This window comes from Anas acuta, chromosome 6 (assembly GCF_963932015.1).
Source record: "Anas acuta chromosome 6, bAnaAcu1.1, whole genome shotgun sequence".
In the NCBI taxonomy this organism is placed as follows: Eukaryota; Metazoa; Chordata; class Aves; order Anseriformes; family Anatidae; genus Anas; species Anas acuta.
In genome coordinates this window covers 14,903,088-14,926,151 of record NC_088984.1, presented here as the reverse complement: position 1 = coordinate 14,926,151, position 23,064 = coordinate 14,903,088, and the positions used below count along the sequence as shown (strand labels likewise).

The 23,064-nt window shown below is 46.9% G+C and overlaps 1 protein-coding gene across 1 annotated transcript in view; it reads right to left on the bottom strand.

The window, feature by feature from the left end:
* PDIA5 (protein disulfide isomerase family A member 5) overlaps positions 1–22,023 on the bottom strand; it is a 97,850-nt gene extending 75,827 nt beyond the window's left edge. The window contains exons 1-3 of the mRNA XM_068687507.1: positions 21,829–22,023; positions 11,281–11,407; positions 8,058–8,145 (exon numbers count right to left, since the gene is read on the bottom strand). Coding sequence (XP_068543608.1) covers positions 8,058–8,145; positions 11,281–11,407; positions 21,829–21,939 — 326 coding nt within the window. The 5' untranslated portion in view covers positions 21,940–22,023. The remainder of the gene's footprint in view (positions 1–8,057; positions 8,146–11,280; positions 11,408–21,828) is intronic.
* Between the last annotated feature and the right edge of the window lie 1,041 nt (positions 22,024–23,064).

Below are 23,064 nucleotides of genomic sequence, written 5' to 3'. Positions count from 1 at the left end.
ATAATTTCAGGGAAGTGCAGTTTCAGACTACCCCTTGGAATTGAATTATCAAACAGGGTTTCCCGGCCCAATGCACAGCCTTTGCAGTGCCCTCTGGCTATCTTCCAGAGAGTACCCTCTCCAGACAACAGGCTGATGAACATCCTGAGAAAGCAGGGAGTTGAGATCCTGCCAAACAACTAATTGAGCTTGTGACCCAAAACAAAAAAAAAAAAAGGCAGCAAAAGGGGGTGTCAACGCCAGAAATTTTGACAAGCCGCATAAAAATAAAAACCGCATTTGTGCTTGCAAGCCTAATCTGAAAGAGGAAGTCATTAGCAGTCAGTTGTAGTTGGATTTGCTCCTGCAGGGTTCAGAAATCAAAAAACACGATTCATTAGCCATTGTGCGTTGGCCAATATGGCATTTTGACTACGCTCCTTCCAATCATCAATCCTCAGCTCCAACAAGGCCGTTCACATCGCAGCAGCTTGCATACTCTGCTGACCAAATGAAAACAGACCGACGTGCCCAAACCCCCTCCTCTCAGCCTGGGGGCATCGCCTCCGTGTCATCCTCCCTCCTAGTCTGGGGTGGCAGCTGCCACCACCTCTGCTTACTGCATGCCCCGTTTGTAAGGCTCCTCGTGTTCTCTGACAATCCCAGACCTTTCTGTATCGCTCTGAGACAGACCTGAAATAAGAGAATAAAAAAATCACTTCTCAAACCATCAGCCTGGCTTGTAAGAGCACTTCTCCAAAGAGCTGTGCTAAGCAGCCAGTGGCCAGTAATGGCTTACATCTACTTGAGCAGAAAACACACACACAGCTCTTGGTGCAGCCGGGCACTTAGATACTACGCTCAGGAGGAGGCTTTAAGAACCTGCAGACAAACAAAATAGGAACAGGACCCAAGAGGGATGGACACAGAAGAAATAAAAACAGGAAGCTTAAAACGTTGGATTTGTCTTTGAAGAGGAAGCAACGCTCTGTCACTGTTCTAGATTCCTTATGGAAATGAACTTTCAAAACAAGTAACAAGAGCAGCAGGTTTCCATGGCACAGAACAAATGAGCAGCTCAAACAAGGCGGTAGACGAAAAGCTTGAATCTTTAAAGGGATGGAGAACGCGAAGACCAGAAAGGGAAAATGTGCTGCTGGAAAGAATTAAAGATTCGGATTAGCAGGCTGACAGGGCAGTCTCTCTTCTGAATTTAAGGTTTGATTTTCCCCTCCAGAGCACAGCAGAAAGCCCTTTTGTGACCCACAGGGCAATCTTCGGAGCCTTCTGCTCCAAATGCTCCCCCTGAAACGTGCCAGGAATGCAAACAGAAAAATCCCTGTGCTGTGGAGACCCAGCACCAGCAGGCATCCAATAAAAATGACTGTGCCCATTAGTCAATTAGAGAGACCAAGAATCTATAGAAATGAGATCGAAAAGAAGTCTTTTCCCAAAATTAAAACCCATGAGATTAATTGTCACTAAAAGCAAGAGTGAGCTAAAGAACAGAAAGAACCCTAAGACAAAAAGGTGACAGGTATCATCAAACAAAACCAATTAAGGAAAAAAATTATACAGCGTAAGCTCCAGCCCTGTAGAAAGTCAGTAATAATGAATGTTACTTTCCATGGAAATATAAATTAGTAAGAGGCACTCAGCAACTCACGTACCTGCACAGAAATAAGGTGCACACCTGCAAAGGAGCTACCAAAGGAACTTCTAGAAATGCAAAGCACTTGAACTCTTTATGAAGATGAAGCCTTCCTCTTCAGACACGTCCCAGCCATCTCTAACCCTCCTCACCTAGGCGCAGAGGGACACTCCCCTAACCTGGACACGAGCACTAACACTGTACCTTTGAATTCATCCTAAATAAAACCACATGAAGGCAGGTTCTGGATGTCCCACCTCCAGGCTCAAGGAAGCTGCAGCGCATCATACTGTTCCTCTGCCACCTCTTTTATGGCTTCTCGCTGCATGATGAGCCTGGAGAGCACACAGAGGATTTTTGCAACGAAGTAGTAACTGCAGGAAAACTGAGGTAACTTCTCATCAACTCTTAGCTCATTTGCTCTTCATTAAAGACTGAAAAATTACAACGTTGAAGGTTAATCACTGCCTCGAGGCAAAACACGAATTGTGGCGCACACACGGTTAGGCTGACACTGCAATAGGAACCCAGACTTGTATGGCCAGGCACTAGCGCGGATTTCAGCTAAATGCTTCCTGTTTCTGAGTTAGTGCAACACCCCAGACTGAGCAGGTTTATCATGTTAGGAACCAAGAGCTTACCTAAGGGAAGGTTTTTGAGGATGGAGCAGCAGTTCCTGACCGTGAAGTAAAATGGCTTTAAGGTGAATTGGCATCACCTGCACAGAGGTTACGAAAGAGACGGGAGGAGGAAGGCATTGGAAACCCGTGCTGCAAACGCACAGTTTGCCCATATAAACCACATTCATACAAGGATCGTGTTGTCAGTACAACTATGCTTGCAAGCCATTCCTTACAGATACCTGGTATACTCTCCCCAACCCGACTGGGAATGGACTCCTCTTTGCTGGCACCAAGCATCACTTACCATCCACCACCTCCCTTCACCTTCAGGACAGCTGAAGGAAAAAGGCAGAAATCCCAACACTACAAACACCCTTGGATGGAAGGGGCTACATCAGTGCAAGCATGCTCCTTTCTTCTTTCTTTTCTCTCCATTAGATCTGGTCAATTTTATTTGCAATTTCAAAGCTTTTCATCAGCTTTAAAATTCAACTGCAAGAAGGAAGATGAGTAGACTTACTCTGAAATAAATCCTATTTCTGATCGGCTTTAGGGGAGCGAAGGTAGAAACTAAAGAGCAAAAAGACACTTAATGCCATCTGTACCAGCAGTCTTGTTTCTGAAATTTCTCTTCTGTTCCAAGGCATTAAATAAATTAATTTATGATTGTGTATGGGTAAAGCCTTACTATATCAAAGCATTAGGAAGTCAAAAATTTGGGAAGATTTAATCTAAAAGGCATACAAACACAGAAACTGGGGGCACCCCAGAAAAGAAGACTACCGACTAGGTTTAGCTCTCTTCTGGGCCAGCAGGTGTTTAGATACGTAGCCTCCAAGGGGCCACTTCACCAGCCAGATTGGGGTGGGATGCTGAGGGAAACACCTCACCCCTATGCTAAGTGTCACAGGACTGCAACACTTAAAAAAAGCTTTCGGGGAAAGGGACTACGGGAATGACACACAGGACACCAAAGCGGGAAAAGCAGGACTAAAACCAACCAAAAATTAGCCAGACATTTTAGCCATATGGCTCTTCCTCTCCCTAGCAGTCTGATGTGCTAAAGCCAAGCACATGCGCTATGACAGCAGATGGGAACCACACAGCTTTGTTTATGTTTGGGACCTACAGCAAAGGGAACCATGCGAGCTTGAGCAGGGAATATTTACCCAGAGCCAAAGAAATGGGTGCTTTTTTCAAAATACCCGTCTACACAACTGGGTAGGAGTTATGCTAAAAATCAAACACGCACACAAGGAGCACCACCTGTATGCACCGTGTGCCTGGTCTGCAGTTCCACAGGGCAGCAAGCAGACACTTTACTCAGGTATTTGATTTTTGGTAAGCAACCATGCTAGAAGAACCAGGAGTCCAAGACACGGCTCTCCTCTATTTGAGGAAATGCCAACATCCCTCTGATTCAGGGCTACCCCATCAGTAGCCTCACACATTCCCCACTTCTGCCTACCACAGGATTTTACAGTAAGAGCAATTATGCTCTGGACAGAAAGCACTAATTTCAACCTCTTCTGCCACCTCCTCAGTGCTGCACCTGACCATAATGCATTTTATACACCTGGCAAACATTTTCCTCTCTTCAACACAGCCGTTTTACTTTCCTTCCTCTCCCACATGCTATTTACGCTCTTCCAGATAACTTCAGTCCTTGGCCACCCCATGGCCCCTATTGCAAAACCTTCTGAAGAGGAGCAGAGGATAACTTTATATGGATTGTTCTTCAAAACCAGACCTCAGGGAAGCACAAGACAGGACTGGGTCTTTGTCTGCTTTAGAGACAAGCAACAAAAATTGCCTTTCATTCAGGCATTAAGCACATCTCACTGTGCTCCCACACATGTCACTTTGTGCCTTTTACTCACCACCATAAGGATTTGCTAGCAAGTTTCTGTTTTTACACAAAACTTTCACCTGAGTACATCTACGTTCTATCCCCTTCTCATATGGCTCAGAAGATGGGGTTCAGGGACAGGAGGGACTCTGCAGGATGCAGAGGCTCCGGATCACACGTATGGGATCAGCCTGCTCGTGCAGCACACACCAGGTCCATCACACCCTGACTCACATTTCATTGCAGCTGGATGCAGAGATCACACAGCAGGACAGCACAGCTTCTCTCTGCAGGCATCTTAAGCTTCCAGCTCCCTTCTGAATCCCTTCCATTTTCAGAACTTCTATCAGCCTGCTACTAAACAGAATTCAATAAATAACCCGGTCCCCGTCTTGCTTGCACGCCCACCCAACAGCATCTGAACATGCTAAATGAGCAGTGCCCGTTTGTGCTGCTGTAGCATTTTTCCTTTCAAAGTTCTCCAAACCCTATAAATATTAACTAATGAATCAGGCAATATTTATCCAACTGCTTGGAAAACAGATACACCTTTTTCTGTTTTAAACGGCACAGATTAATAGCAAGGACTCAATGGCAGAGCCAGGAAGAGAAGCTGGGACACTCAGCTCCTGTAAGAGGGTGTCGCCCTGAGCACGAGTCCCAGAGCACTTGCTCACAAGACTGATCCATCTCTCTGGGGCACTCAATGAGATTTATCAACATGCACCACTGCTCTAGCCATGCTACCAGTTAGCCCAAACTCAGCTTGGGAGCAAGCACCAGGTATTACAGGGGAAAAATAAACAAATGCAAGGTAGCAGAGAGCTCTGTTTAAACCCACAGCCACAAAAAAACAGCTAGTAGGCAGGAGACTGTATCTTAGCAGACATTAACAACTCAATATTCTGTCATCTCACACCTCCCTTCATTCAACATCAAACATCTCAGCAAGGAATTCCTAATTAAAGCACGGAAAGGCAAGAATAAAACACATTTTTGTCACTTCATCTGTAGGTCTTTTATTCATAATTGAAATAACTTCATGTTTAATTACGTACAGAGCCACACAGGAGCAAAAAGTGGCCTCTCCAATGCCGCGAGCAGCCCCCACCTGCCTGTGTGAACTGATTCAAAGCGCCCATGCACGGGGTCCTTAGCTGCAAAACCACACAGAGAGGCATCCCCACGTGCACTGTGCTCCCCACAGCCCAGCTCCTGCAGGGCACTTTAGCCAAGTAAGCCTCCTTGTGCTGGAAGAGAGGTACCTGGCACATCCCGGTCCTCTATCACATAAGCCCTGATGCTCCAGGGACCTCTGCAATCCTGCTGCAGAGCCACAAACTGAGTGGCAGCCTCCTGAGACTGCCCAACCTGGAACCAAAAGCTCGAGCCTAACCTCTGCCTCAGACCACAGACCCAAGCAAAGCCCAGGACGGGGAGCGTGGTTCCCACACAAGCAGCAGCTCAGGCAAGCAGCCACAGACCTGCCCGCCCCGCTCCGCACTGCTGGGACGTGGCAATGAACAACCATTTCCATCAGCAGAGCAATATGTTTTCTTTCTCCCAAATATGAAGGGAGGAAGGGGAATTACAAGAAATAAAACAAAAAACACCAAACCCACAGCCAATAAAGAGAAGAAGAAGACTGCTGTCACCGCCACAGGGAAGCAGAGACACAAACCACAACTCTGCATGGATGCCAACCTCGCCAGCGCTTAGATCTGAAGGCAAAGAAGTGCGCTACAGCGGGGTGTGACGAGCAAAGCCAAAATTCCCTGCTAAATATCGCTGCCAAACAAGCCATTCCTTGTCAATATTTGTAAAACAAATTGAGACTGGGCTGTAAATATCCCGGCATCTGCGTGCAGTTTGCTTCGGCACGAAGACTTGCAAATAAGCCTCGCAGCACGCTTGTGCTGGGCGAACGGCTTGGGCAGCTCTGGCAGGGCTCAGCTGCTCCCAGTCCCTCTGAGACGAGTGGCAGACAGCACTCCTGCAGTCTCTCTTGTTATTGTTGGGGTGATGCAGGCAGCCACCTGTATTAAAGGAAGCCGTAATCAAAGGAAAAAAAAATCAAGAAAAAAAGGTTTAAGAGTCACTAAAAAGCTGAGACTGATTTCAGAATGCTCTAGAGGTCTAACAGGCAAATCAACCAAAAAATTTGGTTCAGGCTCAAGCCATTTGTTGCTTTTTCTTTGGCGTGTGTATATAAAAAAAGACCTCCTTTGCTACCTGCCATTCTTCCACGGGACGAGCTCAAGGACTGTCAGGACTATCTCTGCCTCCAAAAGCTAAAGAGAAATCTCAAGTTTTATTTTAAAAATTTTCCTTTTTAAAAAACTCAAGTTTTATTTTACTGCAAAACACCGCACTTCCCTCCCCATTAAAACCATTTACAAGTTCAGGAGCAGATACTGAACCACTGAATTAAGTGCCAATACCTGCATGGATTTCAAATGCAAATCCTAAACGCTGAATCTTTCCTTTCCCAACCCAGAACTAAAATAAATCCTGGAGATTTATTGCAAGATATTGGCTATTGCTGAGCTGCATTACAGCAGCATCTTGAAGAGCCAAAAGGCCTCCTCGTCCCAGGAGCTGCACACACACACCACTTGCACGCACACAGAGCAAGCAGCAAGTCCCACAACACAGAGGCAACCTAAAACAAAGGGAAATAAGGGACACAAAGGTAAAGCAACCACTCTGCTGTCACAAATAGAACTGATTAGAGACTGAAGCCAAGATCTGGCCCATTACTCTATTCACTAGCCTTCATTGCTAACAACCAAAAGCTGTTTATCAGCGCTTTCATTAGAAAAGGAGACTGGCTTTCAGAGATATGCCACATCCCCCCACAACTTTCCCCTCTTCAGGGTCAACACAATTTATTTGCTGGCTCTTCAGCAGGTGGGAACTGGGACAGGCTTCACCAACCCCTGCTTTCTGACAGCTGATGACTGGGAGCGCTCCCCGCCAGTTGGGCAGAGCTGTAAACGTCTGTGAGCTTGGACCAGCCCGGCAGGACGCGCACAGAAGGCAGGAGTACAAAAGTGCATTCACTCTGATTTACCAATGATTTATCCTGGTTCACTACTGGATGGATGGAGATTGGTTTCTAAAACATGGTTTTCAGAGATGACGGATCTGTGCATGGCACACAATTTGTTTGCACCGTGGAGACCCACCCAAACGCACAGGTAGCCAGCAACCTGCTCCTCTGCAGAGCAGGAAAGAGAATTTGCCACCTGCAGGCACAGCCCTCAAGCTGCAGAGGCAGAGAGGCACAGAGACAGACTAACTAAAACCACAGGCAATGTGTTATGGGGCAGAATCACGTGGAAGGCTTTCAGATCTGCACCCCAGAAAGCGCACACCTATTCATTTCGTTCCACCCCTCGCAGGCAACCACTTACAAAAACAAGTTTCCCTGCCTTCACGTCAAACACTGTCACGGCCCTACAAGCGCAGAGGAAGTCCTTTAAGAGAAAACACATTGCAGTGAGAAACAGAAATGGGTGGACACTTCAAAACCAAGCAGCCCTACAGCACATGCAACATTTGCTGTCAGGGCAGAGCTGCGCTGCCCTCCAGCTGAGGCGTGACGTGGGATTATTCCTCGCCCTGCTTGTGGGAACGCTGGAGCAGTCAGAGTTTCCACGCCACGGGCCCCCCATGAAAGGCGCTGCTGCAGAAGGGGTCCCCAGCCTCAGGCTGAAGGCACGCTGTCACAGGAGAAGTGACAACAGCCATAGGGGAAAACCCCCACTGACGGCCCGAAGGAAGGCAGAGGGCGGTGAGATGTGGGCTCCCTGCGGTTATGAACAAGCTGCACAGAGCAGTGTGGGTTCAGTTACAGGCAAAAAGCTTCAGAGCTGGCGAAAATGTGAAGTCAGCAACAAAAGCCAGAAGGGGAGGGCAGGGGAAAAAGAAAGAAAAACAGCACGTCACATACCCACAGTCAATCCAGCTTATAGTACCTCGTCCTTTCACCTCCTGGGCCACGCTGGACAGTAACCTGAGCGAGCTTTCCGCAGCAGCAGCTGGAGGAAAAAGAAAAATAAATCACCAACAGCATTATTACTGCACACAGAAAACCACAGCGGTGCATTCCTTTGTTCTGAAGCACTGGAATAACATCATCTCCAATCTGAAGAAACCAGTAAGAAGGGGATCTGTAAAACCTTCTGTAAACTAGAAGGAATGCTGGCTACAGCTGGACCTGGGTGGCTCCTGCCCTCCAACAACCCCCCTCAAACAGCACGCTGGAGCTCAGACCTCCATACACTCCCTGACCTACATTTGTGGAGCTGCACCATGTCCTCTCCTGCAAATCAGCTCCCATCCCCACACTGTCATTTTCCTGTGGCTGGGCATTAACTGGTTTCTAGCGCTGTCTGCTAATTAGAGCACCTCATTAAGGACCTTCATCAGCTGTAAGGGCAAGTCATTCAGCGTGTCTGCCTGCTTCAATTCCATCCCTGAAACACACACACAACAACACGCTGTTATTCTCACAATAACCCTTGGAAACACCCAAACCAACAGTCGTGAGGAGCTCAAAACTAAGAGCAGAAAGCACCCAGAGAAGACCCTTCCAAGAACTGGCTGCATAATAAACAGTCAACTGAGATTTTTACAATGTCCTGACATGTGATGATTTTGCAAACCATTTCCATTCCAAAACGCTCCCATAAATGGCATTAAAAATAAACAGAGAGGAAAAATGGGACAAGAGCTCAGGAAAGAAAGATACAGATTCAAACAAGCATCAGTTTCCCCAAAAGTCTAAAATGAGACTGTTTCCTGCCTCAATAAAACAGAAAAAAAATCCTGGAACTACATTACCTGCTGCTGCTCCACAACCAGTTCACCTAATTGAATTTAGGAATGGCTATATTGGGGCAGATCAAATGTCTACGTAGAAAAATAACGTGTCTCCAGCAACGGAGAAAATGAAGACCCATGGTTTGAGCGGATGAGGAGAGCCAGCTAGTAATAGTTCCCCTCAAACCATTCCTAAGCCTCCACAATTTTTATCTCAACAATCTCCTGAGCCAGAAAGGATTTTTGTATTCAACAGTCTTTTCTTGGGTCGGTGCCATCAGAGCCTTCAGCCCATTCACGTTAGCTCTCAGGAAACTCTCCTACCCCCAGTGCTGGTAATGCTCAACCACCACCTCTCCGCAGCACAGGAATGTAGACACACGTGGCAATTCTTCCTGTGTACTGACAGCAGAACAGATTGAAGAACTCCAATAAAGAAAGACTGCAAATTAAACAGACCTGTCCCACAAGACTCACTAGCTGTGCAGCCCTGGCAGGACATCCAGCTGGGAGGATGAACTGAACGCCCCCTGTAAACAAGGACATCTCCTGAAAGCACTGAATTTTCTGCATGGGACAGGAATACTCATCGAGTTACACTCAGCTGAGAAGCAAAGTTGAAGCTTTGTTTCAGCAGTATAATCTCTTGTTGGCCAATTTCTCATCACAGCTAGGGGATGTATAACTGGGATTAGAATTGCACCTCTATTCTCATCTTTTTTTTTCCTCCCCTTGCCTTTTTTCTTCACTGGGTGACAGTTATGCAAGAACTTTCTAATTGTGCAAGGATCGCTGTGTGAGGAAGAAACATTAATCCCACAGCCAGCTCTGCAGGCACTGCTTTAGATTGCTAAAACCAAGCAATTAAATAATAAAAACAGAAAAAAAATCTCCACAACATACTTTTAGAACGATGCCCAAAGGACAACATTTATATGATGAGTATCAGAGCCAAAGTGTTCTGGTTGTGCTACTAAAAATGAAAGCAACCACTACTTAAAGTATTAAGCATAAGAAGAAGTTTCCCTTTAAAAAGCTGAATAATACAGATGTCTTTTTTTTTTTTAATCTAAAGAGTTCCATTCAAAATCAAAAAGCACTAGAACCTCTTTTCTGATTCACTTTGAACCTGATACTGCAAAACCATTTGCTCGTTCAAGTACTGAAAGTTTCCCATTATAACGAAACACAAATATTTTTGTAACAGAAATTTTCATATATGATATTTTAACTATCTTAGTATAAGCCCATCTTTACAAAATAAAGCTAACTCTGCACATTTTTGTCTGTGAAGCTCTCTGATATTGGGGGGTAGGCTTGGGTCTGCCCCACACTGCTCTGATTTGATATATTCAGAGCAATTCTGTCAATGTCACAGAATCACAGAATTTCTAGGTTGGAAGAGACCTCAAGATCATCGAGTCCAACCTCTGACCTAACACTAACAGTCCTCCACTAAAACATATCCCTAAGCTCATTGCCTCTGAGATAAAACCTCTGCAACAGGTAAGGCAGAGAGTACCCAACCCATCAAGCAAAACATTATCGTGCACCACTTGGCCTGCAGGGAAGTAAAGGAAGCAACAACACCAAAATAACAATGTATCTGCACAGTACTAAAGAAAATGAATTTAGTAATGCCTTTTTTTCCCTGCCAGCCAATGATTTCCACGTCCACACCAGCATTCTGCAGTTGCATACGGAGCTTAAGGTTGCTTCTCCATTTTACGTGGTGCCACAAATAAAGAAAGCACCAAAACAAACAAGGTGACAAATGAGAAAAGGTACAGAAGGAGCAGATCACAGCAAGAGGAAGAGCAAACACACACAGACAAGCAAGAGGGAACAACTATGAGAGCCTCAGTGAGAGAGAAGGCAGCAAAAAAAATTTAAGGGGACAGGTGGCATGACGTGAAATGAGCCATTTCTCTCCCTCTCACACAAGCAGCTCATTTTTTATTTTTATATTTTGTTCATTAGAGTTGAAAGACAACCGTGGGACATCCAAAGCTGTCAAAAGCAAGGACGGATTGATTTCAGTACTGTAACTATCATTAAGCCTTTCAGTGTCACGAGGAAATCAAAGCTTGCAAACTGCTGCGATAAACACACCAGAAAGCTCTGACTGATGGCTTTTACAAGCCACCATTTTTGGAGACAAAGCCAGAAGGTACATTTTTGCCAATGTGACAGGGCAATTAGAAGGCCAAGTTAAGAAGCCTCTTCTACCTTGAAACATCAGGAGCTTCTGCACTAGAGCAAAGGACACAGGTCCTAACCTGCACACAGATGTTTGCAAACACTTGGTGGGCTGAAAGAGCTGTGACGTCCAGAAGAACAGGAGAACTCACCAGATTTGGAATACAGAGCTAGTACATTATTTCGTGTCCTGAGAAGCTTCTTAAAGTCCTTGTGGTCACTTATTTTTTCGATGAGTGGAGACACCTTCAATGAATACCCAAAGGGTGGCAGGAATGCCTACAGAAAAAAAACAACATGAGAAACATCAGTAATAGCTTCCAATGCTGAGAAACAAAGCATAGACTGCTTTTGAAATTGCCTTGACCTGTATCACAATCTGCAGATGTGCTGCCTTAAACAAACTATTATATTGATTTCACCAACAAAACAAACAAAAAAAAGCCATACACGTGATTTACTGAAACTGGACCGACACCACCCCTGGCAAGCATTCCGATGTGGAAAGATGAGGTAAACACAACGTCAATAAATGTGTTTTCGGTTAAGAAGTCATCCCCTTTACAAGTCTGTTCCTTAGTCAGATAATCAAATGAAAATTCCTATGTAAATTTAATATACTGTAACAAGAGAAGCAGCGAAATACCGCTTCGAAAGCCCTCTTGTTCCTCGATCTCTGAATACTTTGAAAACCCAGCCAAGTACTTTCATACTCCACAGAAAGCAGAGAGAGCCACGAAGATAAATAATGAACCTAGGCTGACACAGAGCAGACAAATTCTGTTTTCGTTTCCTTTGTCAGTAATTGTGTCCGCACACGGCGCTAACAGCCACCACCAAAAACCCTCTCCCGTCTCAGATCTGCATCTATGCAAAGAAATCATTTCTTTTGTTGCATCCTTTGGTCTATTTAAATCGTGACTGCTCCAGAGCAGAATTTGTCTTTTAGCCTGCCATAAAGTAAAACTAGCAAAATACAACCATAACCTCAGCTGGGGCCTCACTGCTCGTTTGTACTGCAATAATCTTCAATAATAATAATAATCTTATCCATCAGGCTACGCTGCCTCCCTTCTGCACAGTAATGAATTCATACTAATGGAATGATTATGGGAAGCTTAGCTGGAGAAATTATCTAGTTTACATTCACCTTACAGTAAAACCTTAACACTTAATTGCTTGGCTAAAAGCTTTAGTTCATTTGCCTAACACACACAAGAGGTTCAATGTTTCCTTAATTACGGGACTAATTTTGATCACGTCTCATTCCAACTGGGCTGTGAAATCTGTGTCCAGGGTAGATGGGGAGAAGAGCGAGCCTGTTCCCCTTGCACCCCGGGCATTATAGACTGCCGCCTGCAAATACAAGGCACTAAGCCAACCCAAGCCAGAAGATGCAGCCCCAGGCTTTACATCTCATTACAAATTCAGTTATTTGCAAACACCACGTCATTGAGGCCCAGAAACAAAATCTGCACCTATCAGCCACGTTTTGCAAGAGCCAGAAGTTTTTTTCACATGTGGAAAGAGCGAGGAGGTGCAAGGGGGCAGCGAGCCAGGAGGGCTCTCACCCTCAGGACAGGCCTGGGATTGGAAGGCACCAGAAGATGAACCTACAAGGTAAAATACAAAAGCACGAGAGGCTGAAGAGGCTTAGGGTGAACAAATCACCCCACTGCATCGGCAAGAGTCCCGTGGATCCAACGGGCTCCCTGCGAGAAGGGAAAAAGCCATTTGCAGGTACGCCGCTACCTTCAGTGCAAACGTCCTCTATGCTTTATTTCACCTGACAGACGCTCATTCTTCTAAATCCAGATGTCCAGAGCTCAACCTTCCTCCTTCAGGCTGATGAATGTGAATCATTTGTGTATTTTGTGAGATAAATGCACGGCGCTGTCAATCAAAGCAGACAAATATAGTTGTGCTAAGCGAGGTGAGGCAGCCGCTCACACTCACGCTTCAAAATGATTGCAGTCAGGGGCTTTGCAGGAGGGATTAATCTAACGTGGACTTCTGAGCAGATCTCTTTAATCCCAAATATTTTTAAACACTTCCTCTTCACCCCAACTTTTTGCAGTTCTCCAAGTAGCCTCAAGTTTCATTTCTATCTTGAGTTACAGAAGGCTAAGCCTAACCTCCACTGAAACCAAGGTTGAAGACAGATGGAAAGAGTGAAACCGCAGGCTGCTCCCTCGGTTTAGCAAATCACAGCTAAATAAGGGTAAGAAGTTATGAGCTCACTGCTGAGAAGAAAGAATTGGAGTACAAAAAAGCTACAAAGGCTACTTTCAACCTGACACCGAACGGTATTATGAACTTGGTGTAAAGCATCCGTACAGCTTTACCGACAGCTTCGAAGCACACGTATTTCCTGTCTTTTCCAGATGGAAAGGCTGTTTAGCCAATTTCAGAGATTTTTTTTTTTTTGTTATAATGGCAGAGCTATAAACCTTTTGAAAAATTGGATTCTGGAAACGGTGACAGCTTTAACTACTGCTTTGTCTGCGGTGCCACTAAGAGAGAACTCGCTGCGCTGGTGGAACTGCAGGCACTTCGAGGGAGAAGCACATTGCATTGCAAATCTCCTCCGTTTCTTTGCCCAATCTCTCCCTAGGTATCAATGCACGTTATTCATTTTGCTGCAGTTTAACTACAGCACCCTTCTCCGATGCTCTAGTTTAGAGCAAAACCCACTGTGCATCAGCCCTGCAGAATAAACCATTATCTCCCTTTTAATTAAGATTAATGTTGCAGCCTTTCCTGGGTATAAAAACCAGAGCTGAAGGCAGTTGGGCAGAAATGCCCTGACTGCGTATCTAAGGCAGCGGCAGCAATACGGGAGGTTATCAGCTGTGCTGAAAAGTTCACTGCCTTCCAACAAGCATTTGCATCGCGCGGTGTTTGCAAACTGATAAGAATTAAGTCGTTCTATGCTCTCCGGCTTTCTCCTGCTGAAATTAAAAAAAAGCCCTGTCCAGGAATAATTAAGAGGCCAGTTTCCCATCAAACCTCCCAAAGAACCTTTGCTGGCAGCTCACAGCAACGAGCAGGCATTTTCAGTGGGTGCCAGTCCCAGCCACGGGGCTGATGTGCCCTGCCACGGAGCCAAGGCTGCGACGCCTGTATCAGCAGCTACACCCTCATCAGGGCTGCAGCAGCCTGAAATGAAGAGGGTGGGGAAACCACCTCATGGGAGCAGTTCTGCACTCCTCGCCAAAAGGCAGCATCACACTTGTGCACAGCCCACAGGCAGCGAGGACGAGGCTGATTTGCATGTTGTGCGCTGTACGACTGTAATTGTCAGGCATGACTCAGGTAGATTTACTCCAGACGTTCTGCCAGAGACTGCAGGAGAGCTCATCAGCCAGCCAGAGCAAGCACGCTGCTTTTTGTTTCGATCCAGGGCACAAAAGGGGAACGAGCTCCTATTAAAGAAAGGAGAGGTCAAGAAAGGTGACGGTCCCTCCTGGGCAGGAAGGCTCCTCTCGCATGCAGCAGGAAGTGCTGCACTCACACATATGGAACTCTATAAATAAGAAGCCAGCGAAACTCTCTTGTCACTTGAGCATCCTGAAGATTTAAAATCTAGTCACAACCACCACTGAGAAGCTAAGGAAGGCTCTAAATGCTTCAACTAAGAGCCTGCTCAAGAAGCTGCCTACCTCAGTCCCCATTAAAGCAGAAGACATGTTAGGACCAACGCGTGCAGCATCTGCACCATCCCTCCCCAGGGAGGGTTACACTGAGAAGAAATTGAAGTAAAAACGGGGGAAGGTTTATTTTATTTCATATTGTGTTCACACACTGCCTGGCAGAACGGGTCCTCATCTGCAGCCGGCTCTGAGCACTGTCCCCAGTGCAACAGTCACCCAATATCCTTGGATGCAGGAGATTTCTTTTGGGGCTTCCAGAAAAATGCATATATGAGGCAGGCTGCAAAATACAAATCTGGTACCACTTCTGGTCTGCGTATTTTTCCTAGCTCAAGATCTGAATCAGAATACATTTTCACAGACTTTTGTGCTGCACAGGTCACGCAGCACGCACGTGGTCGCGGTGCCTGATCCAAGCTGCATCGCGGATTCTCAGTAAGAAACAGGGGAACCAAACCCCTCGACACAGCCAGTTCAAAACCACCGAGAGATATCGCTATTTGAATACAAGGCACAGAGCCACACGTGCTCTAGCTCCACCTCTGCTCTTCAAATCAAAGCCTGTATTTAAATATTTAATCTTACCAGCTAGGTGGAAGAAGCCTGAGCAGTCAGAGGTGTGATTTCCCTTCCCTTCGCCCACTCTCCAGCAGCTCCTTGCAGATCTGCTGAGCATCCACAGGCATCGAAGAGCAGCGCCGCGCTCCGCAGCCCCGCTCTGAGCCGCTACCCGAGACCCATCTGAGCCTTCAGAAACCCGGAGGCAAAGCAAGTTCCAGGCAAATAACTATTTGCTAATTATACTACCAGGACCGACGCTATGGGAAAATGTGCTCATCCCTCAGGCCATGTTTTCTCAAAATCACCAAGGATCTGAGAAAGTCGGGTTTATTTCTCAAGTCCTTACTCTTTGCCGAATCTAATTTGAGAATGGAAAATGGGAACATCTTCTAAGCAGCCGTAAGAAAATATTTTCATATTTCACATTTGTTATTCAAATTAAATTGGATAAATGCTTAACTGCTGTTCCCACAGAATCAAGTTCAATGTATGACTTGCTCCCCACAAAAGCTTCACAACGGCACGGTCTCCTGCTAAGGACAAGGAGCATGCCTGGAGGAGAAATTTTTATCAACAGCAATGAAAGCAGTTTTAAAAACAAGAAAAAAACAAATCAAAGTTAAGTACAGAGTAACTATTAGAGGAGTAGCATTGTACACTGGACAGAAAAACTATTTCCTATTCTCTTATTTCCAACTAAAATGCATGAAATATGTATTTCCCTGGACACAAATTATGCATAAAAATTACAAATAGATACGTGGCTGAAACAGTGCTTCAGAGCCTGAATCCATATGTCAACATTCAGTTTTTATGCACACACTAACACTTGCATGTATAATTAGGTAGACAATTTGCAGACTGTTCATCAAGAAGAGCTAGGACCGATGCGAACACCGATTCCAGCGCAACTGCTGCTTGGCAGGAGCAGAGTCTTACACTCAAGCACCATTTCAAAAGCCCATTTTCCAGCAACATATTGACTTTGATTTCTGCCCTAGCTTAGTCGCCCACTGATGTCATTCTCATTTTGGGACAACAGCATTCAACCCACCATAAATATGGTCAATGAGTGACCTTGTGCATATGAAACAGATTGTGTCTGACAAGGCATTTTATGGGAATTTAGCTAAAACCAAACCTGCCGCAGAATTCCAAGCAGTAACAGAGATCACAAAATTTAATTTCATAGTTCATTTCTTTGGAGGGGGGAAGAACGTTTCACACTCAAAAAAGATGTCTTGCCTGCTACATTCAAATGTGGTGGGGGGAAAAAAAAAAAAAAAAGAGATAAGAAACCCCAAGAACAAGACCAGATCTCACCTGTCCTTCCCATCTCAGTTCCCAGAACAAAGCCTGCAGCAGGACACGCACTTCACTTGAGGGCAGATCCCTGTCCTGCAGTGGTGCTGCTCTGTAAACCCGCAGACAAGCCCACGACATGGACAGGTCCTATAGGGTGCAGGTGGAGGGCTCGTACTGAACATACCAGCTCCAAGTTATCTCCAGGTGAGAGCTGTAGAAGAACAGATGTGTTGCTCCCTTCCCCCCAGTTTGTTCTAGCTTAAAATACACGATGTTCAAATCCAAAGCTCTCATGTTTACAAGAATCACCGTTTGACTGCAGATGTTTTATCTTCCTTTTTCATCATACAAACCGCTCTTGACCTTGTGCAATAATTGCTTGCTTTTCACTCAAGCCCTCCCTCCTCAGCTATTTACATTCAGGGCTGTGCTGCTGTGATCACTGAGCCATTTGTAACAAATGTCTTCCAGGATGGATAGTGATAAGCAGGACAGTCCCCTGATTTCATTCATGATTAATATCTAAAATAGCTGTAAAAACATTTTAATCAAACCAGATGAGGGGAGACGGGGTTCTCTCTTTTACCCAAAGGTACCTCGAGGAAGCCTGCTAAGAATTGATTATTTGAAGGAAGGGCAGGAGAAAGGGACACACTTTGCTCTCCGATTTCAGCAGTCACACCTGAAGCCCCTACAGTCCCACTGGGACCACACCACCACCTTTTCCTAAGGACAACCACCAGGGCTCCCGTACTGCAGTGTGCTGATGGCCACCAGCACAGAGGTCACGGGACATCACCTACGATGGGTCCAAAAAGCCTCTCACAGGTTCTGAGGAGCGCTCCAGCTATCACAAGCTGCCAGAAGACCAAGGACTTCTGCTTGAGGTGACTGAGAGCACTCAGGAGCCATGTCCTTGCCTGATGGATTCACTTCTGCAGACAGTCCCACTGGTCACTTCTGTTCCTTCTCTGTTCATTTCCCCTTGAGCTCCACGGAAGGGCACATTCTTATTCTGTATATAATCCAGATCAGTTAATGCTCACCTCAAGCCATACAAGAAATAAAAAAAAAAACAAAAACAAGAGCTGCTGACATTTTACTGCGGTGGGTCATGTCTGAAAGAGACAAGTGTCTTATCTTCTTCTGCTCACGAAGGAAGGCAAATTAAAATCCTGACACAGTGTCCTCATATTCCTTAAACTTAGACTGAAGAATGCAACAAATAAGACATTCAACTTAACGTGGTGCTCGCTATGTTCGCTTTCCAAATATAGAAGATAGCAAAAATACCATGGCGACGTCAGGATTTGACTAGTCTCTACTGTTCATATTGTTCTTAAACACTGGGTTTTAAGAAACATAAGCTACAGGCATAACAGTCTGTATTAAAGGTTGGTGCAAAGCTCCACGTAGCCAATTAATTGTATGGTTTATCTCTGGTTTTCAAATGCTTAGTGAAGGAAAAACCGTGCAACTATTTGCTAATTAACAACTGACTGTAATAGGGTCAATTACTAATGCTGACAAAGAACTTTCTCCTTATTATGAACGTGAAGCTCGCTCTCTCTCTTCAAGCCAGGCAGTGCCGCAATATATATTAAACAAGCTGGTGATAAAAAAGTATTTCAGGTGTCACTTCTGAACAAGCACATTTGGATAACTTCAGAAACTAAGGGCACGAGGAAAGCACACGCTACATAATCCCCCACTAGAGATTGGATTTTGAAGAAGTTTAAAGAACTATTGCCTAGCACAAGAGGCAGGTAGAAGGTACTATAAAAGGAAGACAAAGCCACTATTTATGGGACTTAAAGAAGAGAGGGCAAAAAACGGCACCTGAAAATCCTTAGCACTTCACAAGGCATTCATTATCTTCAAAGCATTGCACAAATATTAACTAATTAATCCTCACATTTTTCTGCCAGGTGAGAGGCGAATAAGCTTAATTTAAACAGCTGGAGCAAAAAAAAAAAAAAGATCTGTGAGAGACAAAACAAAGGCAGTGTCTGAGCGAGCCGGCGATCCTAGAGCCGTGCACAACCGCATGCCCATGGTGTCCCATCTCCCAAAAAAATGGGAGAGGTGGAGAGAAGAAGGCTATCTGCAACCACTCAGCAAATCTGCTCCAGGACTATGGACCCAAGCAGGCAGGACCCACGGCAGACCCAAAAAAAGATTACCTGTTATTTTCCTTCTGCAAGCACACAAGACTCAGTGCTCTCCACGAATGCTACCTGCTGCTCCCAGCTAGCAAAGTGCCAAAATTTAATACCTGCTTTGAGATCACCATTTCCTGTGATTCACATGCTCAAAATGGTGGCAGGATCAAGGTAAACCGTACCTTCCTTCCAAAGCAACCCCATCTGCATCAAGGAATTTAAGGCAATGTTAAGTTTGTGATGCTGGTTCCAAGCTGCATTGAGTTTCTCCATGCACACATCTCCAAAAGCAGCTTTGAAGGAAGGTTAGCCTCAGTACCCCCATTTTACTGAAACGGGGGAACCCAAGGAACCACGTCACTGAAAAGCAAAAGAAACGGCCAACAACAGAACAAACACGGCACTCGTGGCCAAGTGCCCACTGGTCTCAGCAGAAACATCACTTCTGGTGACCACGCCGTGCTTGCAGCAATGCCCCAGTCCTTCTAAAGGGAAGGGGAGTTTTGGCACCGATGCCCATGAATTCAAAATGCCACCACATGAGGTGTAACAAAACCAGCCCTGAAAGCCAAGGTTTAATTTGAGTAGGGCATCTAAGGAGATGGAGCACAGCCCTTGGCGCAAGTTTTATAAAATCTATATTTAAAGAGGCAGCAGACAAAGCAGGACAGTCAGTGAGGGATTTACTCTCTGCAGTGCCATTGCTCCAAGTGCAGCGAGGCACTTCCCAAAGCAACACCTGCAGCACAAACAGGAACGGCGAACGAAGAGGCGCTGCTCAACTCGAGCCCAAGGGCCACGACATCAAAAAGCCACATCCAGTGACGTTACCTGGGACCCGTTCAGATTTCAGGCTCAGGAAGCCTGACACGTTGCCTTAAAAGCTTTCTTTGAAGGCACCGCGCATGAATGGCACCAGGGCGAGCAGCCTCGTGCTTCCTGAAGGCTGTAACTTGGCCAAGCTGTCCTGACTCAGTTTCCCTGCTGCCACACCAGCACGCCGAGCACTAACTGATCTTTGCCACGTCAGCCTGAGATAACATTCAGGCAGTGCTTGCACAGCAAACGTATCCCAGATGTGCAGTCCTGCTGGAAGCAGCCGCTGGCCTCTGGTAGGGAGAAGACAGCACCTGACACTTCGGAGGAATACAAATCCCCCTCGTTGAAGCAAACTCCTTCCCGGCACCTCCAACAGCGTGTTCAGCCCCTCCAGCATGGGGTTTAGTCAACCACTCGACATTCCGAAACAGGGAAGTATCTCTCAAGTGAAACCACAATTTCCCTATGACTCTCCAAGTCATTTAAGAATAAAACCTCCACGGCAGGCGGAGATGGCCACGGATTTGCAGAGCTGTGGAAGATAACCGAGCATCTTCCCTCGGAAAACCTTGCAGCATTTTGTTCATCCAGCTTTGCAGCTTTACTTCGACAAACGCAGGAAGTCCCACAGAGATAAGGACTTCAATTCTCGGAAGCTGCCTCAAATTTTGGGTCCTGTTTTAAAAAATGACCCCTGTATTTTAGGAGCACCGAGCATGCACAGCTCTAGCTGCTATCCCAGGTGCACTGCTGGCACTCAGCACTTCCAGAAGAAAAAAAATAAATAAATAAATCACATTTGGATACATAAAGAACAGTTGTGTCAACCTAAACGGTAAACATCAAGAAAGGCAGGGCTACAAAGAAAAACAATGTTGTCATTAACCTCTGTCCCACCAAGCGGCCAGCATTACCTGCACTTTAACTCTGCACACCGAGAACATCCTGGTTTAAGCAGCCTCTCTGCCTTTGCAAACATTGACTCAAGAAAAAATTAAAAGCAGGTTTTGCAATGTCACAGCTGTAGGCTAGTTTTTTTTTTTTTTAATCCTGGCGTAGAGCGAGTTACATATTTCAAGATGAAAAATCACACCTTCAAGTGCAAGATAATGCAAATTGGAAGAAATAATTTAAACTACTTGTACACAGCAAAGGGGAAAGAATTAGCTGAATCAACAGCTCAATGAAGACATCTGCTCAGCATGCAGCATCACAGAGCAAATAAAATGCTCGGGCAAGTTAAGAAGGGGAAGAGAGAATAATGTGGATAAATTATAATGGCATCGTATAATTTCACTGACAATGGCAAGCCTACTCTGCTCCTCTCAAAGGCAACAGGTCCGCGATACAAAAGGTCCAAGGAAGGGTAACTAGAGTAGCTGGAAGCAATGCATTCACAGGAGGAAAGCCTGATTTCACCTGGAAGAAAAAGATCTCTCCACCTATGAGGAGAACTCACAGCAAAATACTTGCATTAACATAAAATGAGTGTTACAGTGAATGAAAGTCTACAGTTTCAGCAGACGGGGAAGGCAATGTCACAGCTAACTCCCCACGTTTATGCCTCGAAAAGGAGGGAATTTGGGTGCAGTTGGTGCACGGCACATGCCCAGCGCTGGGCGCACGCTGCCACCAGGACCGCTGAGCGCACCGGAGAGGAGGCACGGGCAGGCGGGGTGGGACAAGGCGCTCCGAGACCTCTCCAGCATTTCAGGAAGAGTTCGCCTCAGCCTCACTGTAACTCGATAAATAAATTAGAGGGGGGCGGGAGGAGGCAGCCCGGCGCTGCCCCGTCCCGCAGCGAGCAGGGCACAGGCGGCGGGGCCACCCCGGGGCTGCACCCACGAGCTGCGCGCTGCGAGGCCCCGCATTTCAACCCCGGCGTGCTGCGAGAATTGCGGTAATTACCCGTTAATTATTAACTCCGCGTGCCCAGGCTGCAGGACCAGGAGGAGCTCACGCCCCGCAGCCAGCGAGGCAGCCCCGCTCGCTGCAAAGCGGGGAGAGGGGAAGGGAAAGAAGGGCAGGGACGGGAAGGGAGGCGAGGAGGGGCAGGGAAGGGGCGATGCTCACAGCGGGGCGCTGCGCCACCCGGCCCCAGCCCGCTCCCAACTTCGCCCAACTCCTCCCGCCGCGGGGCGCGGGGACCCCGCCGCGTCCTGCCCCGTCCCGTCCCGTCCCGTCCCGTCCCGTCACTCACCGCCATGCCCAGCAGCAGCAGCAGCAGCCCCAGCAACAACCCCGGCCCCGGTCCCGGCCCCGGGAGCCGCCCGCGGCGCGCAGCCCCCGCGCCCAGCCCCGCCGCAGCCATCGCCGAGCCCCCGCCGCTGCGGGCTGGGAGCGGGAGCGGGATGCGGCTCCTGCCCCACTGCTGCCACGTCTGGCGGCGCGCGCGCAAGCTCCGCCCGGCCCCGCCCCGCCGCCCCGGGGCATGCTGGGGGTTGTAGGCGCGGCGCCTCCCCTCAGGGCGCTGAGGGGGCTCCTGCTCTGGGGGAAAGGGGCGGGTTGAGGAGGGGAGCCCCTGGTACTCACAGGTCTTAAATCCTAAAAGAGAGCCCTGCTGGCCTCAAAAGCCTTAAATCCTGAAGGGGAGCCCTGTGGTCCTCTCATGCCTTAAATCCTAAGGAGGAGTCCTGCCTTTGTCTCACACCTTAAATCATAAAGGAGAGCCCTGTGGTCCTCTCACCCCTTAAATCCTAGAGGAGAGCCTTGCGGTCCTTGCGTGCCTTAAATCCTAAAGGAGAGCCCTCCAGTCCTCACGTGTCTTAAATCCTTAAGGAGAGTCCTGTGGTCCTCTCGCCCCTTAAATCCTAAAGGAGAGCCTTGCAGTCCAGCAGTGCCAAACTGCAGGGGAATAAATCTTCAGCCTGGAGAAGAGGAGGCTCAGGGGCGACCTTATTGCTCTTTACAGATACCTTAAAGGAGGCTGTAGTGAGGTGGGGGTTGGCCTGTTCTCCCACGTGCCTGGTGACAGGACGAGGGGGAACGGGCTTAAGTTGCGCCAGGGGAGTTTTAGGTTGGATGTTAGGAAGAACTTCTTTACTGAAAGGGTTGTTAGGCACTGGAACAAGCTGCCCAGGGAGGTGGTGGAGTCACCATCCCTGGAAGTCTTTAAAAGACGTTTAGATGTAGAGCTTAGGGATATGGTTTAGTGGGGACTGTTAGCGTTAGGTCAGAGGTTGGACTCGATGATCTTGAGGTCTCTTCCAACCTAGAAATTCTGTGAAATACAGGGAGCCTGACCTGGATCTGTAACAAACACAGCTCTCTGACCTGGCTCTGTCTGTGTGACCTCCACTATAACAGCACTGCCTGGCTGCACCCAGGCCAAAACTCAGCCCATGGCCGCAGCTCAGCACACGCAACGTCCCCACTCTGCCTCACCACGATATGCCGGCTGTCCTCTGGTAATCTGAGCACCAAAGCGGGTCAGAGG